Genomic DNA, 19,904 nt, shown 5'->3' on the forward strand with positions numbered 1-19,904 from the left:
ACTCTGAATTTTATTTTGTTCTGCTTTGTTTTGATAGATAAACCTTTGCGGTAGTTCGATGCCCTCAACCTCAGTATAAAGATCCGCAATATTTGTTTTGTATAGGATTTTTTCCCTTCAATATTGCATCAAACTTTGTCAGTTTTCACAAGAATAATATAGCATCCCTTTTATAATCTAATACTGTGTAATAATGTATATTTCATTCATATCGTTAACAAAAAAAGTATGATTAATCATACGCTTCCTATTGGTTGCAGCATGATTAATGTGAGCATTTTCTTTAGATTGCTCTTTTTAGTGCTGCTATATTTTCATCGTTCACTTCCGTCATTCTGATTATCTTATATTTCCTCACATACTTTTTGTCAAGACATAACGTAGGGAGCTTCTACTGTTTTTTCTACTGTTTTTTTTTTTCTCTCTGCTCATATGCCCTGTACTGATTCTGCTGAATTCCGTTTGCAGACCTTGTTATTTAGTGTGTACGCTTTCTACTTGTGTTGTTTATGTCTTCTGTGTTCTTTGATTGTGTCGCTTGAATTCTATGTTAATATGTTTTTGCCTACACGCTGTACTATCCCCAAACTGGGAATTGTTTGTGCTTCATTTACGTCTACATATATCATTCTTTTGCAACCTTGCCAATTGACATGCCTTCATATACTTTATGTTCTGCGTTATTGCTAATCGACTCAACGCAGCATTTGACTCCCTTGATGACGATGAACTCTTTGATTTGTTAAGACGCTCGCCTACAGAATCAAGAAGTCAGATCAATTCACGTTCTTCCGCACTTTTTGAAAACCTCGTTGCCAATAATGTTAATTTTTCTTCTAATGATTTGTTTAATGGATTTGACTTTGAACATGATTCCACTTTAATCTCCTCCAAATATGTTACGGTTGATCAATTTAAAGATTTTGTGAAAGATTTTTCAGAAAGTATATTTTCTATAGTACATTTGAATATTAGGAGTATGAATAAGCATTTTGATGAATTACAGGTATTGTTAGATAATCAAAACAAACAACAAATATCTGTTATAGGTTTAACAGAAACATGGTTATCATCTGATATTAATTTACCGTATGCATTGAATGGTTATGATTTGATTGTAAATAATAGAGTGAATAGGACCGGCGGCGGGGTTGCGATTTATTTATCTAATGAATTTGATTTTGATACTTGTGATGATTTAAATATAATGAATGATATAATAGAGTCTTTATTTGTTGAAATTTCCATCCCTCAAAGTAAAAATATTATAGTTGGTGTTGTTTATAGAACCCCAAATTCCAGTTCTAAAGATTTCTTAGATAGTATTACAAATTTATTAAAAAGCCCTCGTTTTGTTAATAAATGCATTTATATAATGGGTGACTTTAATATTGATTTGATTAAGAGTGATGATAATACGTCACAAGAATTTCTTGAATTATTTTTGTCATCCTCTTTTTTGCCATTAATTTCCAAACCTACATGTGTTACAAATCATTCTGCCACCCTCCTTGATAATATTTTTACTAATTCTTTACAAGTTTTGAGTTCTTCTATAATTTTGTCCGATATGACCGATCACTTTCCAGTTGTAACATGCTGTGATCTTAAACATTCGGTTAATAAGTCTTATTTTCCTTCATTTAGACGTAGAGCCACACCAGAAAATTTAGCTAGTCTTGATGCTTGTTTAGATAGGGTTGATTGGTCAAGTGTTTGTGATACTGATGATGTTAATGTATCATTTGATAATTTTATGGAGATAATCAATAAGCATTTAGATGATTATATTCCTAAATTAAAAGATAAGTCAGTAAATTATAAAACAACACCTAAACTTCCATGGATTTCGAAATCTCTCCTCCGTTCAATTAACAGGAAAAATAGGTTGTATTATAGATTCAAAATGAAAAAAACTGAGGAGTCAAAAAATAAATATCATCATATAAGAATATTTTTATTAAGGTCATACGATCTGAAAAGCGGAAATATTATACCCAGGGCTGCACACTAACCCATTTTTTCTGCCGGTCCGACATGTCTCTGTCGGACCGGTAGATGCCCCATTTTACCATTTTTTACCGGTCTGAACAGAAAACTTACCGGTCAACAACGGCAACCTAAAAAAAAACATTAAATTACTTGCAAACTTATTTTCTTGCTTTTATGGACGTATACCCCCCCCCCCCCATGTACATTTTACTGATTAATATCTTTTTAAACTTGAATTATTTATTGCACAAGAAAAAAAAATGAGAAAAAAAATAGAATGTTTGTTCGTGAATTACAGTGTAAAATGATAATGAAAAAAAAAATCAGATTGTATCATGCGTTTGTGACTTTTCTAAACATCGGCGCACGAACTTGCTGCATAACCGTGATTTAATGAATTATTTTAGCTGTGATATTTTCTGATGCACGAGCTACAAGGGGTTCTTTATTTTTCTTTCGACACTCTCTTCGCATTTGTGCATGCGTTCTGAAAGGTACACGACATGCAGGGCCGAATTCGCAATCCTCTTTGCGCCCATTTCTACCTCAAATATCAGCGGGATTGTGACGATTTCATGAATTACTTCGGCTGTAACATTTTATGATGCACGCGCCAAAAGGGGTGAAAATGTGTCCTTTATTTTTTGCCGATATAAACTCTTCGAATTTCGTAAGTGCGTTCTTAAAAGATGTACCACACGGCCGAATTCATGATACTTTTTGCGCCTATTTTAACCTCAAATATCAGCGGGATTGTGACGATTTCATGAATTACTTCGGCTGTAATCTTTTATGATTCATGCGCCAAAAGGGGTTGAAAATGTGTCCTTTATTTTTTCCCGATAAACTCTTCGAATTTCGTAAGTGCGTTCTTAAAAGATGTTCCACACCGCCGAATTCATGATACTTTTTGCGCCTATATTTCTACCTCAAATATCAGCGGGATTGTGACGATTTTATGAATTACTTCGGCTGTAATCTTTTATGATTCACGCGCCAAAAGGGGTTGGAAAATGTGTCCTTTTATTTTTTCCCGATAAACTCTTCGAATTTCGTAAGTGCGTTCTTAAAAGATGTTCCACACCGCCGAATTCATGATACTTTTTGCACCTATTTCTACCTCAAACAAATTATCAGCGGAATTGTGGCAATTTCATGAATTACTTCGGGTGTAACTTTTTGTGATCTCATGCACGCACCAGCTAAAATGGTTGAAAATGCGTTCTTTATTTTTCTCCCCACAATCTCTTCGCATTCCGTACATAAAGGTATACGACACGGCCGAATTCACGATCCTTTTTGCGCCTATTTCTACCTCAAATATCAGCGGGATTGCGATGATTTCATGAATAACTTCGGCTGTATTCTTTCATGATGAACGCGCCAAAAGGGGTTGAAAATGTGTCCTTTATTTTTTCCCGATAAACTCTTCGAATTTCGTAAGTGCGTTCTTAAAAGATGTATGTGTACCACACAGCCGAATTCATGATACTTTTTGCGCCTATTTCTACCTCAAATATCAGCGGGATTGTGACGATTTCATGAATTATTTCGGCTGTAATCTTTTATGATTCACGCGCCAAAAGGGGTTGAAAATGTGTCCTTTTATCTTCTCCCGATAAACTCTTCGAATTTCGTAAGTGCGTTCTTAAAAGATGTTCCACACCGCCGAATTCATGATACTTTTTGCGCCTATTTCTACCTCAAATATATCAGCGGAATTGTGACGATTTCATGAATTACTTCGGGTGTAATCTTTTGTTATCCACGCACCAGCTAGAATGGTTGAAAATGCGTTCTTTATTTTTCTCCCCATAATCTCTTCGCGTTTCGTACATAAAGGTATACGACACGGCCGAATTCACGATCCTTTTTGCGTCTATTTCTACCTCAGATATCAGCGGGATTGCGATGATTTCATGAATTACTTCGGCTGTAATCTTTTATGATGAACGCGCCAATATGGGTTGAAAATGTGTCCTTTATTTTTTTCTCTTCGCATTTCGTAACTGCGTTCTTAAAAGATATACGCCAAGACCAAAAATCATAATTCTTTTTGCGCCTATTGTCTCCTCAAACTTCAACGGGATTGCGATGATTTTATGAATTATTATTCGGCTATAATCTTTATGATGCACGCGCCAAAACGGGTTGAAAATGTGTCCTGTATGTTTTTCCCAATAATCTCTTCACATATCGTATACATGCGTTCTTAAAAGGTAGGCCTATACGACACGGCCGAATTCACGGTCCTTTTAGCGCCTATTTCTACATCAAATATCAGCGGGATTGCGATATTTCGTTAATTATTTCGGCTGTAATCTTTTGTGATACACGCGACAGAAGGGTTGAAAATAAGTTCTTTATTTTTCTCCCGATAATCTCTTCACATTTGTGAATGCGTTTTCAAAATTATACACTGCACGCAGGGCCGAATTCGAAATTCTTTTGCGCCTATTATTGTTTACTCAAATTTCAACGGGATTGCGATAATTTCATGAATTACTCTTTGGCTGTAATCTATATGATGCAAGCGCCAAAAGGGGTTGAAAATGTGTACATTATTTTTATCCCGCTAATCTACTACCATTTAGTACATGCGTTGTTAAAAGGTATACGACACGGCCGAATTCAGGATCCTTTTTGCGTCTATTTCTACCTCAAATATCAGCGGGATTGTGGCGAATTCATGAATTACTTCGGATGTAATCTTTTGTAATGCACGCACCAGAAGGGTAAAAATGTGTCCTTTATTTTTCTCCCGATAATCTCGTTGCATTTGTGCATGCGTTTTTGATAACCGACACGGCATGCAGGACTGGATTCAAGATCTTTTTTGCGCCTATTTATTTCCTCAAATTTCAACGGGTTTGCGTTGATTTCATGAATTGTTATTCGGCTGTAATCTTTTATGATGCACGCACCAAATTAATATGTCCTTATTTTGTTTTCTCCTCTATAATCTCTTCGCATTTCGTACTTGTATGAGCTTTTGAAAGGTGTACGACGCGGCCGAATTCATGATCCTTTTTGGGACGATTTCTACCTGAAATATGTAAGCGGGACTGCGATGATTAATTCATGATTTTTTTTTTCTCCCTTGTATTATCTCTTTACATTTTTTAAGGGCCGATTTCGTGATCCTTTTCGCGCCTATCTTCATTATGAGACCATTCTGAACGAATAAAAATATTCATTTACTGTATCGCTGAATATAGAATATGTTTTTACTTTTTCTAGAAATCGGCACAAGTAAAAAAGTTCTAACATGTCAACTGCCACGCAGCTGCGAAGCCGGGATCGGATCGATCTTGCGTTAAAAAAAAAAAAAATCATGAGTAAAATGACCCAGAAATGCGTGCGCTTCTATCAATGCTTCTTGTCTGGCATGACCGCCGATCGCAAGCAAACGAACAAACAAAACGGGATCGGGGAAACAATCCATGCATTTCAACAGTTACATTGTACCGTACATCCTTTGCATGTATTGCATAGCATGGCAGTGCGTGAGCAGCGCCAATGCGCAAGCGAGCGCGAATAACTGGTCGACTGCTAGTAAGTGCTCAAAACTAATATACAATTGTATGTTTACTTTACAAATTGCACCGGTAGACATATTCGAAAACTTGCGTAAAACGTGTTGAACAATGCGATATCTTGCATTCTGTTTCTTCCTGATCGGGGCTGATCTTTTTCTTTCTACTGACCCCGCCAATGCTTTTTTTTTTTACTGGTCATGTCGGACCGGTAACTTGTGGATTTCCTGAAAAGTTACCGGTCCGACAGTGACTTTTGCCGGTCTTGACCGTCGGACCGGCGCCAGTGTGCAGCCCTGTTATACCATTCAGATAGAAAAATATAAACATGACGTGAAGAATACATGGAAGATATTAAAGCAGGCCATGAATATATCAAAAAAGAAATATAATATTACAAAAATAAGATTTGATAATAAAATTGTTGAAGATCCTGGTGATATAGCAAATATTTTTAATTCTTATTTTTCAATGATTGGAGAGAATCTGGCAAAAGAAGTACCGCAGTCCGATACGCATTTTGCAAAATTTTTAGGTCAATCCAATCCCAGTTCTATTTTCTTAGCTCCAACTACGAAATATGAAATAATAGACATTGTTACTGCAATGAATGATAAACGAAGTGCCGGTTATGATGATATAAGTAATTTTATCATAAAGGGAATCATATTTTCTATTGCTGATCCACTTTCTCATATTTTTAATAAATCCATAATACATGGTGTTTTTCCTGATTGTATGAAAATTGCTAAGGTGTGTCCTTTATTCAAAAAAGGAGACAGTTTTGATATAAGTAATTATAGACCTATTTCTCTACTTTCATCCCTATCTAAGGTTTTGGAAAAATTGATATTTACAAGAACCATTAAATTTCTTAATTATTATAATGTTTTTACGAATTCTCAATTTGGGTTTCGTCAAAAACATAGCACCATTCATGCTCTTTTGAAGTTTATTGATAACGCCGCACATACTATAGATGACCATTCCCATCTTGTTGGTATCTTCCTGGACTTCTCCAAGGCCTTCGATACAATTAATCACGAAATTTTACTTCATAAATTGTCTCATTATGGTATACGAGGGAAGGCCTTAGAGTGGTTCAGGAGTTACCTGCAAAACCGAAAACAATATGTATCTTTGAACGAGCACAGCTCTAGTCTTGATTAAATGTGCCGTCCCTCAGGGTAGTATATTAGGACCTTTACTTTTCATCATTTACATAAATGATTTTTGTAGATCATCTGATATACTTTCTTTTATACTTTTTGCCGATGATACAAATATTTTTTTCTCCCACCAAAATCCAATTACTCTTGTCGATACTGTCAATTCTGAATTAAAAAAAGTGACTCAATGGATAAGAGCCAATAAGTTATCACTGAATCTTCAGAAAACTAACTATATGTTATTCAGTAAGTCTATAGAAGTTTTACGCACAGATATCATCTTTGATGACGTTCACTTAGAGCGTGTATCTCATACAAAGTTTCTCGGTATTACAGTGGACGATAAACTTTCGTGGAAGCCTCATATTATTAATATTAGTAAAATAATTTCGCGTAATATTGGTATTATTAATAGACTTAAATCTCATATCCCGTTGTCTTCTTTGCTGACGTTGTATTTTTCATTAATATTACCTTATTTAAATTATGGAATCTTAGCATGGGGTAGTGCCCATCAAACTTTATTAGATAGATTATTGTTATTACAAAAAAAAGCACTTCGTATCATTTGTGGCGTTTCTCCATGTTCCCATGCAGATCCATTACTTGTTAGATATAAGATATTAAAAATCAAAGATTTGTTTTTCTTTCAGCTGGGACAGTTTATGTTTAATTATAACACAAATGCACTTCCCAGCATTTTTGATTCAATGTTTCCACGGAATCAATCTTTTCATAATTATCCCACCAGGCGATCAAATGAGTTTCATTTACCCCTTCTGAGAACGTTATTGGCTCAAAATACATTTATATACACTGGCCCTAGATTTTGGAATTCTTTAAGTTGTGATATAAAAAATTCTTTATCTTTGAATTCGTTTAAGCGTAAGTTTTTTTTTTTTTTTTTTTTTTGTTGAATTCATATTAAGATATATACGATTTATTACTTAGCTGGTCTTTACAGCCTAAGGGTTCATCGTCAATCATTGATTTCATCATTGTGTATTTTTACATTATCTTATTTGTATAAACATTGCTCGGCTGATCGAGCTGAAACACCTCAATTCCCTCTTCTGATCCCGATGTTCAGCGTGTTGGTTTTTCCTTTCATTTCCTTTTTCTTTCTCTCCTTTCTTTCCATTATTCTTTTGTGTTTTATTACTGTCATGGTATACCCTACTGTAAAGTCATGTAATGTCTTGTGTTTCTACTGTCTTGTTCTCTCCTGTCTTTGTTAAAAAAAAAAAGTTTAATGTATTCAGAAGAATCCTTTGAGTGGTTCACAATTTACAAGCATGCTTTTCAGTGAACCTCTCAGTTCTTTCTCTTTTTTTTTCCTCCAAACATAACTTTGTATTTTGCCGGTATGCATGTATAATTTCGTATTTGTTAACCATTATCTACCATGTAAAGTCGAATACATGCCTATGTTATATCTTCTGATACATTTCGTGTTATGTTTGACGAAAAAGAAAGAAGGAATGAAATAAATGAAATGAAATGAAATGAAATTTTGATTTCATTTTTGAATGATACACAGCACATTTCTTTTGGAAATCGGAAAGAAAGCCCTAAAATGTGACTGAACTGTAGATGATCTGCAAGGAAGAATGGCCCACACTTCCAGTGAGTCTATGTACAAGAAGCTGATACATTTTTTGTATGTACAACTGCCCATCGTATTGAAAGAAAATAAAGGCAGTAGCACAAAGTTTCAGGATTGATGAGCGTACACACGAATAATTCAAAGGACAAGTCCACCTTCATATACATGTGGAATGAGTGAATGCAGCAATATTAGTAGAACACATCAGTGAAAGTTTGGGGAAAATCGGACAATCCGTTCAAAAGTTATGAATTTTTAAAGTATCTGCGTAGTCACTGCTGGATGAGAAGACTACTACAGTGCATGATGTCATATGCGTACAACCATATAAAGAAAATAAAAAGAGAATTTCACAAAAATTTACTTTTTTAATAAAGCGCACATTTCTTCGACTTGTTACTGACATATGTTAAGGGTAATATTATTTCCTCTGCCTTCTGAAAGAGAGAAGTCAAGTGTTCTTTTGTTATGCGAGAAAAGTGAAAATATGTTGATTTTCTTTATTCTTTCTTTATATCGTTGTACTCATGTGACATCGCAAGCTATAGTAGTCTTCTCATCCAGCCTTGAGTGAGCAGAAACTTCAAAAATTCTAAACTTTTGAATGGATTGTCCGATTTTCCTCAAACTCTCAATGATGTGTTATACTAATATTGCTGCATTCACTCAACCCACATGTCTATGAAGGTGAACTTGTCCTTTAAAACGCGTTATGCCCTTTTTTTTTTAAATGTACGTGGTGGCAAACAAGCTTGGGCTATCGTTGGGTGTTGTAAAAAACGGTTTGCCTTCTCAATGTTGATACATGTTCAGTGGCGGATCCAGAGGGGGGCGCAAGAGGCGCACGCCCCCCCCCCTTTATTTATCGTTTAAAAAAAAGAAAAAAAGAAAAGAAATGAAACCCGGAAGTGGCACCAGAAATATTAGTTACGCCCCCCCCCCCTTTACAAAATTCCTGGATCCGCCCCTGCATGTTGTCACTTTATCTATGTTTGTGTCGCTTGTGTTAGTCGCATTTCACACAAGAAAATTTTTGATTATCTTGACGTACGTCTACATTTTAACACACCCATGTCACTTTCTTTAAAGGGAACCCAAACCCAAAGAGCGATGTGGATTGAGTGAAAGCAGCAACATTAGCACAAAACATCAGTTAAAGAATGAGGAAAATCGGTCAATCAATGAAAACAGTTATGAATTTCTAGAGTTTTGGTGTTGGAACCGCTGGATGAGGAGACTACTAGAGGTTATGACGTCATGTGTGGACAACAATAAAAAAATATAAAGGGAATTCCACAAAAATTCATTTTTCATGAAAGTTACACATTCCAACAACTTGGTACAGACATATATGTTAGGGTAGCAATTATTCCCTCTACTTTCTGAAAGCGGTTAGTCAAGTGCTTTTTCATTACACCAAAACTTTAGAAATTTATAAAGTTTGCATCGATTGTCCGATTTTCCTTAAACTTTCACTGTTGTGTTCTACTAATGTTACTGCTTTCACTCAATCCACATTGCTCTTTAGGTTTGGGTTCCCTTTAACTCTAAAAAGACTGGAGGCCTTTACGTTCCACGTCGAAATATGCTGCGATATTTGTAACACCTAACGATTTCGCGCTGTTGTTTCATGCTTTTTTTTTTCTTTTTTTTTTGAAACAGTTTTGGGCAAGTTTTGATGTCAGATTGCATGACCGCATGTACGATTTCAGAGTTACGTCACGTTATCACATGGCATGCCTAGAAAAATTCGATATTTTACATTCGTTTGTGTGTAAAGTCAATGGCAACTTGAATGTATTACAGAAAGGCCTGCTGTTTATAAACTTTACTTTCATTGAATTCTTTTACAGCATTTACTGTCGTTTGTGAATACTCTTCTAGATCATAAAACAATAAGATACATAAGATTAAACAAAAGAAATACATAAGAAATCAAAAACAAAGAAATGCATATGGACATAATGCGGACAGTAGAATGCATGCATATATTCTTAATTATGCTATGTTCAGATTAGTAGAGCTTGCTTGTCCTTTTTTTTTTTTTGGGGGGGGGGGTCGATCAAGTTTGCTTTGGATCATTCCATATCGAGATCTGCAATAAAAAGTGCCAAAACATAACATTTGTCTACATGTGTACTTATTTAGTAATGTGCATGGTACTTTGCATATGTACGTGTATAACATAATTCAAACATTAAATGACACAATTTAACAAAGAACACCTTCTTCTTACATATAACATTTATTTGAAACATTTAATTGTATTTCAAAACATCTACATTGCACTCGGGAGTCAGGCAAGTGCGCAACGTACGTTTCTGAGCTCCCGGTTACTATTATAGAGATTATTTTCTGATTTTTACTGATTTTTACCCCAGAAAACATGTTTCCTTGACCTGAAATACCACCGTGAGCTATTTGTATCAACATTGTCTGGATTGTGTGTTCTGATCTCAGGTAGTTTGTCTAATGTTTCTGTGGAATACTGATCAGTTCATACTCGGGACTCACGTACTGGCTGTACCGCTATTGCTTCAACGTGCCGTACATTGCCGTAAGTAGTACCTACCACTGAACTGCTACGAATGCTTCACGTCTGTTCAACAGCTATTGTTTTGACTCGATGTGCTTCGTCACGTTGTTTTCTATAGAGAATAAGTCGTGAGGCAATAATTCGTAGTATAGATATACATGTACAGCATCAGTTTGAGGATGCATCTAAGTCAACATTCTAAACCTTCAAAGATCAGGCACCTATCTTATGAGAATCTGCACTCAATGCCATTTTGATAGATCTTATGAATGAGAATGAGATACGCGTTTTATAACAGATTTGACCCCGAGCTTTCTCCACATGATCAAACATTTACATCATCGTTGATTGTTATTGATATACATGTATTACTTTCCGCCGTGATATAGCTCATCAGGTCCCTGCTGACTGATTTTCCATGCACTTCATATTACAGTGTACACTGTATTACCACTTCGGCCGCTATTATTGTTGCAATGACGCAAGATAGAGTCCAAGCCCGGATTGACGAGGCATTGCAGTCTTTTGCTGAAAGCGATTCCTTCTTTCAACTAATCCGTAAAGCTGTCCGTGAATCAGTGAAGGCCGAGATGTCCGTCGTCACGGAGCGTCATACCGAGTGAGGAAACTTGTCATCTCCAAGCGACGAGCGCTGAAGGGATCCAACATGGGAATGTAAAGTTCTTTCATCCTGGACATCGGATGGAAGAGTAATCGCTCTGCTTCCTGCTACTGGAGGAGACAATCAAACGGGTCATTAACTCAGAAAGTGACTTAGACTTAATAAATGATCATAACTTTTCCCTGTATATGCTGACACCTATTCAACTCATGCATAATGAGAATCCAACTTTGGTAAAACCTGCTATTTTGGTATATACTACAGCAATATTAGTGTACATGGTTATAATGATGCATTCTCCTTATATACATTGTACTGCAGTCGTTTTCATAATAAGTCCTATCTTCTGCCGGTAATTTTTACTTCACACAGGTACATGTACAGTGTAATTTGATTTTTTTTTTCTTTTCATTCATTATTGCATTGATTCATTATAAAAGTTGTTTGACATTTTCATGACTCTAAAATACCCTTGTGTATTATGTGCCAAATCAGTAAAAAAAACCAAAACAACAACAACAACAACAATAAAACAATCAGAGAGGACTACACTTTACTTCATGTTTTGCTTGGGTGCACACTACTTGTGCGGGAATAATAAAGAACAATAGGATGATATCCATTACTCATTTATCAATTGGAGATGCACAAAATGCATTTTCCAGTACTGTCCCTTCGTCCTCAATTTACTTAACCCAAGAAGAAATTTACTAATAAAGTATTTACTGAACGAAATGTGGATACTAGTGAAAGCAATTTGCCATATCTATGAGGTATGACCAATTTGACGATTTCAAATGCATTCATCTGAATGTTCGTAGTTTATATCGAAATACTGATGAAATCAAACTGTTATTGTATGACAATTACATTCATATTTTAGCCTTAAATGAGACTTTATCATACAGTGTATTGGATGAAACCAGTAGTGACGAGTTAAAGATTGAAGATTATGACTTGATTCGTAAGGATCGAAACTGCAGGAAACGATCTAAGATACAGTGTATTTCCAATGTATAAATCTGGTAATAAGGGTGTACGTCACGAGACCGACACCTATGAGTCATACAGCCCACGGGTCATACAGCTCACGAGTCATACAACCCATTATTTCGACACTAAGCTAACAAGGCCCACGAGACCGACACCCGTGTTGTATCTGTCGAACTCATGGGCTGTTTTTACCTAGTGTCGAACACATGGGCTTTATTTGCTTAGTGTCGAACTCATGGGCTGTATGACTCGTGAGCTGTAGGACTCATGAACCCGTTTTCAATGTCTAACTCGTGGGCTGTATGACCCGTGGGTGTCGGTCTAGTGGGATGACCCCGGTAATAAAACATCTGCCAACAATTCAATAGGCCCATTTCTATACTACCATCTGCATACAAGGTTATAGAAAAGCTTGTTCAAGTTCAGCTGTCAAATTATTTAAAATGTAACAACATTCTGTCTAAAGCTCAATCAGGGTTCAGAAAAACAAAAAATCATTCAACAATTTCTGCTTTACTCTAATTTTACCCCGAAAATAAATGATCTAATTTTCTAAGAATGTGTATCTGTTTATAGTTAGTCTATTGTATCTCTAGTTTTAGTATTAAAAAAAAAAAGGATTATCAAATACGGTACACCAAGTTTTTCCATAGTGGCCCTCTCGCTGCAAGCTGACAAAATCTCCTGAGCCATAATTTGTTATCACTCTTAAATGAAAATCAATATACACATAACACGTACAGGAATCTGAAATAAGCAAAATGTTTATTTCAGTCTAAACAGGGATGTGCACTAAATAACTTTGACATCAGATGCTGTCAAGTATACAATTTTTGTTGAAACATGTTCATTCTTTGTGATATTCAGTTTAAATATCTCATTGCAACAATCTCAATTTCATGCTAATCAAATAGCAACATTTGACACACAAACACATACACCTGTATACATATTGCTAATAATGGTAACATTAACAGTTGCATAGCAAAGTCAGAAATAAATGTACATAATATGTATATTGACAGGCTATATCTGACTAAAAATAGAATTTTAAGCAGGCTAAACCCTCGTACAGACAGACAGACACGTACACACACAATACTAGTATGCTCCCTGAATGATACAAATTTTAGCACACTATGTTTCAATATACAGCTGACTGTAAACCACATTTAACATAAAGAAGGCCATGTGTTCTTAAAGGCTTTGTATAGCAGAAATAATTCATTTTTCTATTTTTTTTTCTGACACAAAAAAGACAGGACCTGACATGTAATCAATGAGAGTGAATGAAAGCTATAGAACATAAAATAATTGACTCAACATGGAAATGAGCAAACATGGGGGATAAAATGTACTAGTAACTGGTAAACAGTGACTCTGAACATCTTATAGGGAGGAATGAGACTACTACATTTCACATCTCTAATCCACACAACCTCTGACAACTTGAAAGGAAGGGACAAATTTACTTGCCCGTCATCTGGTACTATAGTTGTTATGATGTGAATAACCGCTGACACTTAAGCAAGATAGCTGTACTTAAATCTGCATGCAAATACATGTATTGAACAGACATCATATGCATTGTGTGGTAATATTTGAAACACAGAACGTGCCATAATCAGAACTCCCATTGAAAAGTAATGATACGACATTTTATTTCATTTCATTTCATTTACATTTCATTTTATAAGCTTACATTATTCTCTGCAGAGTGTTGCACTCTTGAGTTCAGTGGTCGAATAAAGACAGCTACTCCTTAATACACAGCATGAAATATGAAAAAAAAATATATATATTTATATATATTCTGATATATTCTGATACAGCATGAACAAAACAAATAAATTATTGTGGAGGTCCAACCCTGGCAAGCTTTTGGCTGACTAAGGCACGTTATTTTTTTTTTTTCTGCATCAAGATATTCACACTTCTTTGTAACAAAACCTGCCACAATAAAAAAAAAAAAAAAAAAAAAAAGACGAGAAATGTCGCACTGGTATGCCTCCGCCATATAATGCAAGGTTCTCTCAATAGGTCTACAGTACGTTCTTGACAATGTGTGACGACAGTTTCACATAATTGGCCAAAAACACAACAACAAAGTGACATGTTTGTCACAAATGTGTCGAGTGTTGGCTTTCCTTGAACTGGGACCCCGTTTACAGTGCGGGGCTGGGCCGAGCTGCGGCCGAGCTGCGGCCGAGCCCAGCCTCACTTGCGAGGCCGAGCCCCGCAATTTTGTCCGTTTACACTGACGGGCTCGGTCGCGCTTTGAATTCACACCTTTCAATATTTTGTCGTAGTGGCCCTCTGCTTGTAAACAAACGCAATTTGGTATAGTCTGGTTTTCAGACCCTTTTGCCAACTGAAATCTGTGGCGACAAAGTCGCTGTTCGGGCAAAGGACTTTGCCGAGGGAAAAATCCTTAAAACCACCTTAAACTATACTAGTTTTCGACGTTGAGGGGGTTAATATCCTGAATAGCGAAATAGTACGGCAGAGGGTTTGGAAGCCAGACTAAAATTGGCCGCGCATTTGGCCTTTTGCGCGTTTACACCGAAATGAAGGTGGGCTCAGCCGCTGCCGAGCCTCGCACTGTAAACGGGGTCTAGGTTTGATTGGATGATTGGCTATATTGTTTACGAGAGCAGGTATTTGGGGATTTGAGGATATTTTCAGACTTTTGACAGTTTTATAAGTGTACGCATTGAGTAATCTCCAAGGTATGGAGAAAAACTAATTTCAGCATTAAATAGTACGATTCTAAAATTTTAACCTGGTCATTGACCTTTGACCCATGACCCTTAAAATCCGGCAGCACATGCCTAAATATGTACTAAGTTTCATGATGTGTACCTTGAGTCACCTCCGAGATATGAAGGAAGACACGAAATTTAGCATTTCACTTGACCTTTGGCCTTTTGATTTTTGGGCAAAAACTTTCCCACAGAATCTCTATTGGGTAAAACTTGTACATGTTTACACTAGGTTTGAAGAAAATACCTTCAGACATTGCATACACTGTAGATACAAGGGAAATGGGGAAATTTTGAGGATTTGACATTGATTTTTGACCCCATGACTCCAAAATTTTCAAAATGAATCACTGTCAGGCAGTACATGCATATGTACTAAGTTCCATGAAGATGCCTTGAACCATTTGTGAGATACGGTGAAAAAGTGAAAGTCTAGCATTTTCACTTGACCCATGACCTTTGACCTCATGGCCCGAAACTTTCTCTATTAGTCTTTTTCGGGTAATACATGCATACACTAAGTTTCAAGAGAATACCTTCAACCTTTAACTCTGAGCATGTGCACCCAAAATTTGATAGGCACAATTTCGTCACCTGCTCATACGTGTACATGCCAAGTTTCATTAGGATACCTTAAATGATTTTTAGTTACACTGTCCACAAAATTGATTAGGTACGTATGGACAAGCTGAAAATATAATGCCTCCGCAGGCACTTTGTGGCGGAGGCATAAAAAAAAAGAAGAAGGAAAGGATGGGAAAGAAAATTGTTCTGGACTGCCAAAGATATTGACCAATACAAAGAGTCATGAACCTCAATCAGCCATCAGAGTCCTAAGGCTTGGCTGTTGTAACTTCAGACTTCTTTTCCTTTCTCCTCTGACATTTTCCTACATTTTCTTGGGTTCAAGCAGAACGAGGTCTAGTGTGGCATTATCTCCGTGATCTGAATCACAGACGAGTTTTGGGCTCAAGTAGAGTGAAGTCTTGTACAGTGCACTCCCATTAAAACGAACACTGTTACTACAACAAAATTCCAGTTACAACAAAGTAGAATATCAGGCCGCAATATCTCCCACGTTATGATTTTATTGTTTATTTGTTAGGTTATAACAAAAGAAAAATGCCAGACCCGAGGACTTCATTATAGCACGAGTCCATTGTACGGTATATACTTAATGATGTTAAACTCAGATGAGTCTTGGGCTCAAGCAGAATAAAGTTTTGTGTGGTATTTTCTTAATGACCTCAATTACAGATGATTTTTTAGTTCAAGCAAAGTGAAATCTGGTATGATATTATATATCTCAGTGACCTCAATCACAGACAAGTCTTGAGCTCAAACAGAGTAAAATCTAGTGTGGTATTACCTCAATGAAATTAATTACAATGTACAGATGAGTCTTGGGTCAAACAGAGTAAAGTCTAGTGTGGTATTATCTCAATGACCTCAATTACAGAGGAGTCTTCTGAAACTACAGTTCGCTGAGAGCAAATGTTTGTGACATCAGAGTCTGAATCATCACTTATGATCACTGGAGATAATGTAGTATCCTTTGCACCATCTTCTGGGTTTCTTTCATCTTCAGCCTTTGAGTCAGAGTTGTTAGTTCTTTCTTGTACTGGAGATTTCTGATATAAAAACAACAACAGTAATTCATGCATGAAACACCATGTTTGCTCTTGTATTACTTTTCAAAATCAAGGTCTGGCACAGAATAAGATGTTGCAGTGCACACGCAGAGTGCTGCAAGAGATATATCATCAAACAGTATTACATCTAACTCCAAAATTGTACCCTTCCTCAGGATAGGTACCCTTCATATTGTGTCCAAGTTTTGTATGATCACTTCACAGTGCATGTAAAAATTTTGTTAGTTATGTTGCTATTATCCATTATGTGTATTTCTTCATGCAGATTGATTGATTTTACTAAATTAACAGTGAATTGATGAATTCAATACTGACATGAAAATTACTCATATTCCTAAAAAACAACCAAACAAACAAACATGTCTTCTACCAGGAAATACAAATTGTGATCCAACCTTCTTTGAAAACAATGGAAGAGTTAATGTCTGTCACACTTCCTGAATGTGAGGCAAGGATAATTTCTGTTCACAAAGATCAAATGGTGACCACAAAATCATGCTGTAACTTGGCAGGGAAGAGAGGGAAGTATCAAATATTTCATAAACCATCAAGCTACTACATGTATTTGGAAGGAGAATCCATTTTTTTCCCCCTTGCATGTTCCTATAAATTGTTACTGATGTATGTTAAGGGTATAATTTCCCCTACCTTCTGATAGAGGCAACTTAAGTGCTCTTTTATAATGTGAGAAAAGTGAAAATATGTTAAATTGTCTTTATTTTTCTCTATATTTTTCTACGCATGTGACATCATAAGCTGTAGTAGTCTTCCCAGCCAGCGATGGTGGCACTGAAACTTCAAAAAGTCATAACTTTTGAAAGGATTGCCCGATTTTCCACGAACTTTCATTGATGTGTACAACAAATATTACTGCATTCACTCAATCCACATGTATACATGTACATACAGTATCAGTATACTGGGTATGTATATATATATATATATATATATATATCAAGATGAACTTGTCTTTTAATTCCAAAACTCTGTGATGTTTTCTGTTTCTTAAATGCTGCGTACAATTACTACCATGACGTTGACTCTGCCTCAAACTGATTTTCCATATTTTTATTTTTTATTAAATGTGAATATTTCCATAAATCACTGACACCAAACTACATAAATCGATCAAGACAGAGGTCAAACAATGAGAAAACATTGACTGAAACCAGAAAATGAATGTCAAAGCTGGGAGCATGTGGCTGAAGACATTCCTTACCTGAGTGCGTGGCAGGTACTGCAGCCAAATCACTGGTGATTCCTTACCTGAGTGTGTGGCAGGTAATGTAGCCAGTTACTGGTGATTCCTTACCTGAGTGTGAGGCAGGTACTGCAGCCAGTTACTGGTGGAATTAGTACTCTGTTGACTCCCTCCTTGTGAGTCATCAGAAAACAATGGTATGCTGCCCTCATTGACTGATGACTGAGAAGGGTTGATTACTTCTCCATCTTCTTCAGCTTCATCATCATCATCATCTTCATCATCTTTTCTTTCTCCTGGTATTCCTTTTTGATGACAGTCTTTGTCAATCAGTTCCTTGTCTACTCTGACTTGCAGCTTAGAATCACAGCTCACATTCGAGTTCTGATGAAAATCCTGACTATCTATCGTCAAGTCATCACACAGTTCCTGCTCTCTGGTTCTCTTAATTGAATCATCATGCTGATTAAGTCTCGATTCAAAGATGTCTTCAGATTCCTCATCAAGGTCAGAGTCTGAGAGGATACCATCACTGTCTGCAAAGGTGCATCCATACAAACCTTCATCTCTTCTCTCAGTCTGCCATCCACTTTCTACTCCATCACTTTTAGACCCATCTGATCTACCATTCAACTCTGCATAGTTTCTGGGCTCTTTGTCTTCATGTTTGATAGCAGTGGAATGAAGAGGTGGTTTCTTTGTGCATTGCTTCAGCTCTGGACTGCTGTCAAAGAGATCTGTCCAGTCTTCCTCCTCATTGCCTAAAACACACACAAAATCAATTCATGAACATTCTAAACACAAAGTGGTGGCAAATCTTTCTTGCACACAATGCAAACACATTTAAAGGACAAGTTCACCTTCATATACATATGGATTGAGAGAATGCAATAATATTTAAGTAGGACACATCAGTGACAGTTTGGGGAAAATCGGGCAATCCATTCAAAAGTTATGAATTTCTAAACTATCTGCACAGACACTGCTGGATGAGAAGACTACTACAGTGCATGATGTCGCATGCGTACAACAATATAAAAAAGATAAAAAGAGAATTTCACAAAACTTTACTTTTTTAATAAAGTGCACATTTCTTTGACTTGTTACTGACGTATGTTAAGGGCAATATTATTTCCCCTGCCTTCTGAAAGAGAGAAGTCGAGTATTCTTTTGTTATGCGAGAAAAGTGAAAATATGTTGAATTTTCTTTATTCTTTCTTTGTATCGTCGTACACATGTGACATCACAAGGTACAGTAGTCTTCTCATCCAGCCGTGACTGAGCAGAAACTTCAAGGATTCATAACTTTTGAACGGATTGTCCAATTTTCCTCAAACTCTCACTGATGTGTTCTACTATTGTTGCTGCATTCACTCGACCCACATGTCTATGAAGGTGAACTTGTCCTTTAAGTTGGGCTGATTAAACTTTTGCAAAGCTTAGGGTCAAAGAATTTCTTCCTGCCAAAGGATATTGTGTACTAATTTCCACTTACAATGTAGATGATAGAGTGAATGATGTTTTTCCTGCTTCATGTAATCACACAGATTACAATGCTCATCTTTTATCACCTGAAAAATTAGTATTCATAGTAACTGCCCTATTTGCATATTTGCTTAAATACAAACCAGAGCCATTCCTTTGTATATTATTAATGCATGCATATCCCAATCTACTACAAATAATTGAATAACATGCAGTTGGATAATAAATTCCTGTTTTATTGCAACTGACTGACATATTGCCCTACATCGACGTAAATGATTTACGTCCATGTTGGGGAATATGTCAATCAGTTGTAAATAAAAACATCTCGACGGAAGAATTTCATGAAT

General features: G+C 36.3%; 1 protein-coding gene across 1 annotated transcript in view; it reads right to left on the reverse strand.

Annotated features, from left to right (window-relative positions):
* Positions 1-16,388: 16,388 nt before the first annotated feature.
* LOC140246099 (protein artemis-like) overlaps positions 16,389-19,904 on the reverse strand; it is a 65,556-nt gene continuing 62,040 nt past the window's right edge. Inside the window, exons 14-15 of the mRNA XM_072325549.1 lie at positions 18,181-18,830; positions 16,389-16,847 (exon numbers count right to left, since the gene is read on the reverse strand). Of these exons, the coding sequence (XP_072181650.1) occupies positions 16,641-16,847; positions 18,181-18,830 (857 nt within the window). The 3' untranslated portion in view covers positions 16,389-16,640. The remainder of the gene's footprint in view (positions 16,848-18,180; positions 18,831-19,904) is intronic.

This window comes from Diadema setosum, chromosome 2, assembly GCF_964275005.1.
Source record: "Diadema setosum chromosome 2, eeDiaSeto1, whole genome shotgun sequence".
NCBI lineage: Eukaryota > Metazoa > Echinodermata > Echinoidea > Diadematoida > Diadematidae > Diadema > Diadema setosum.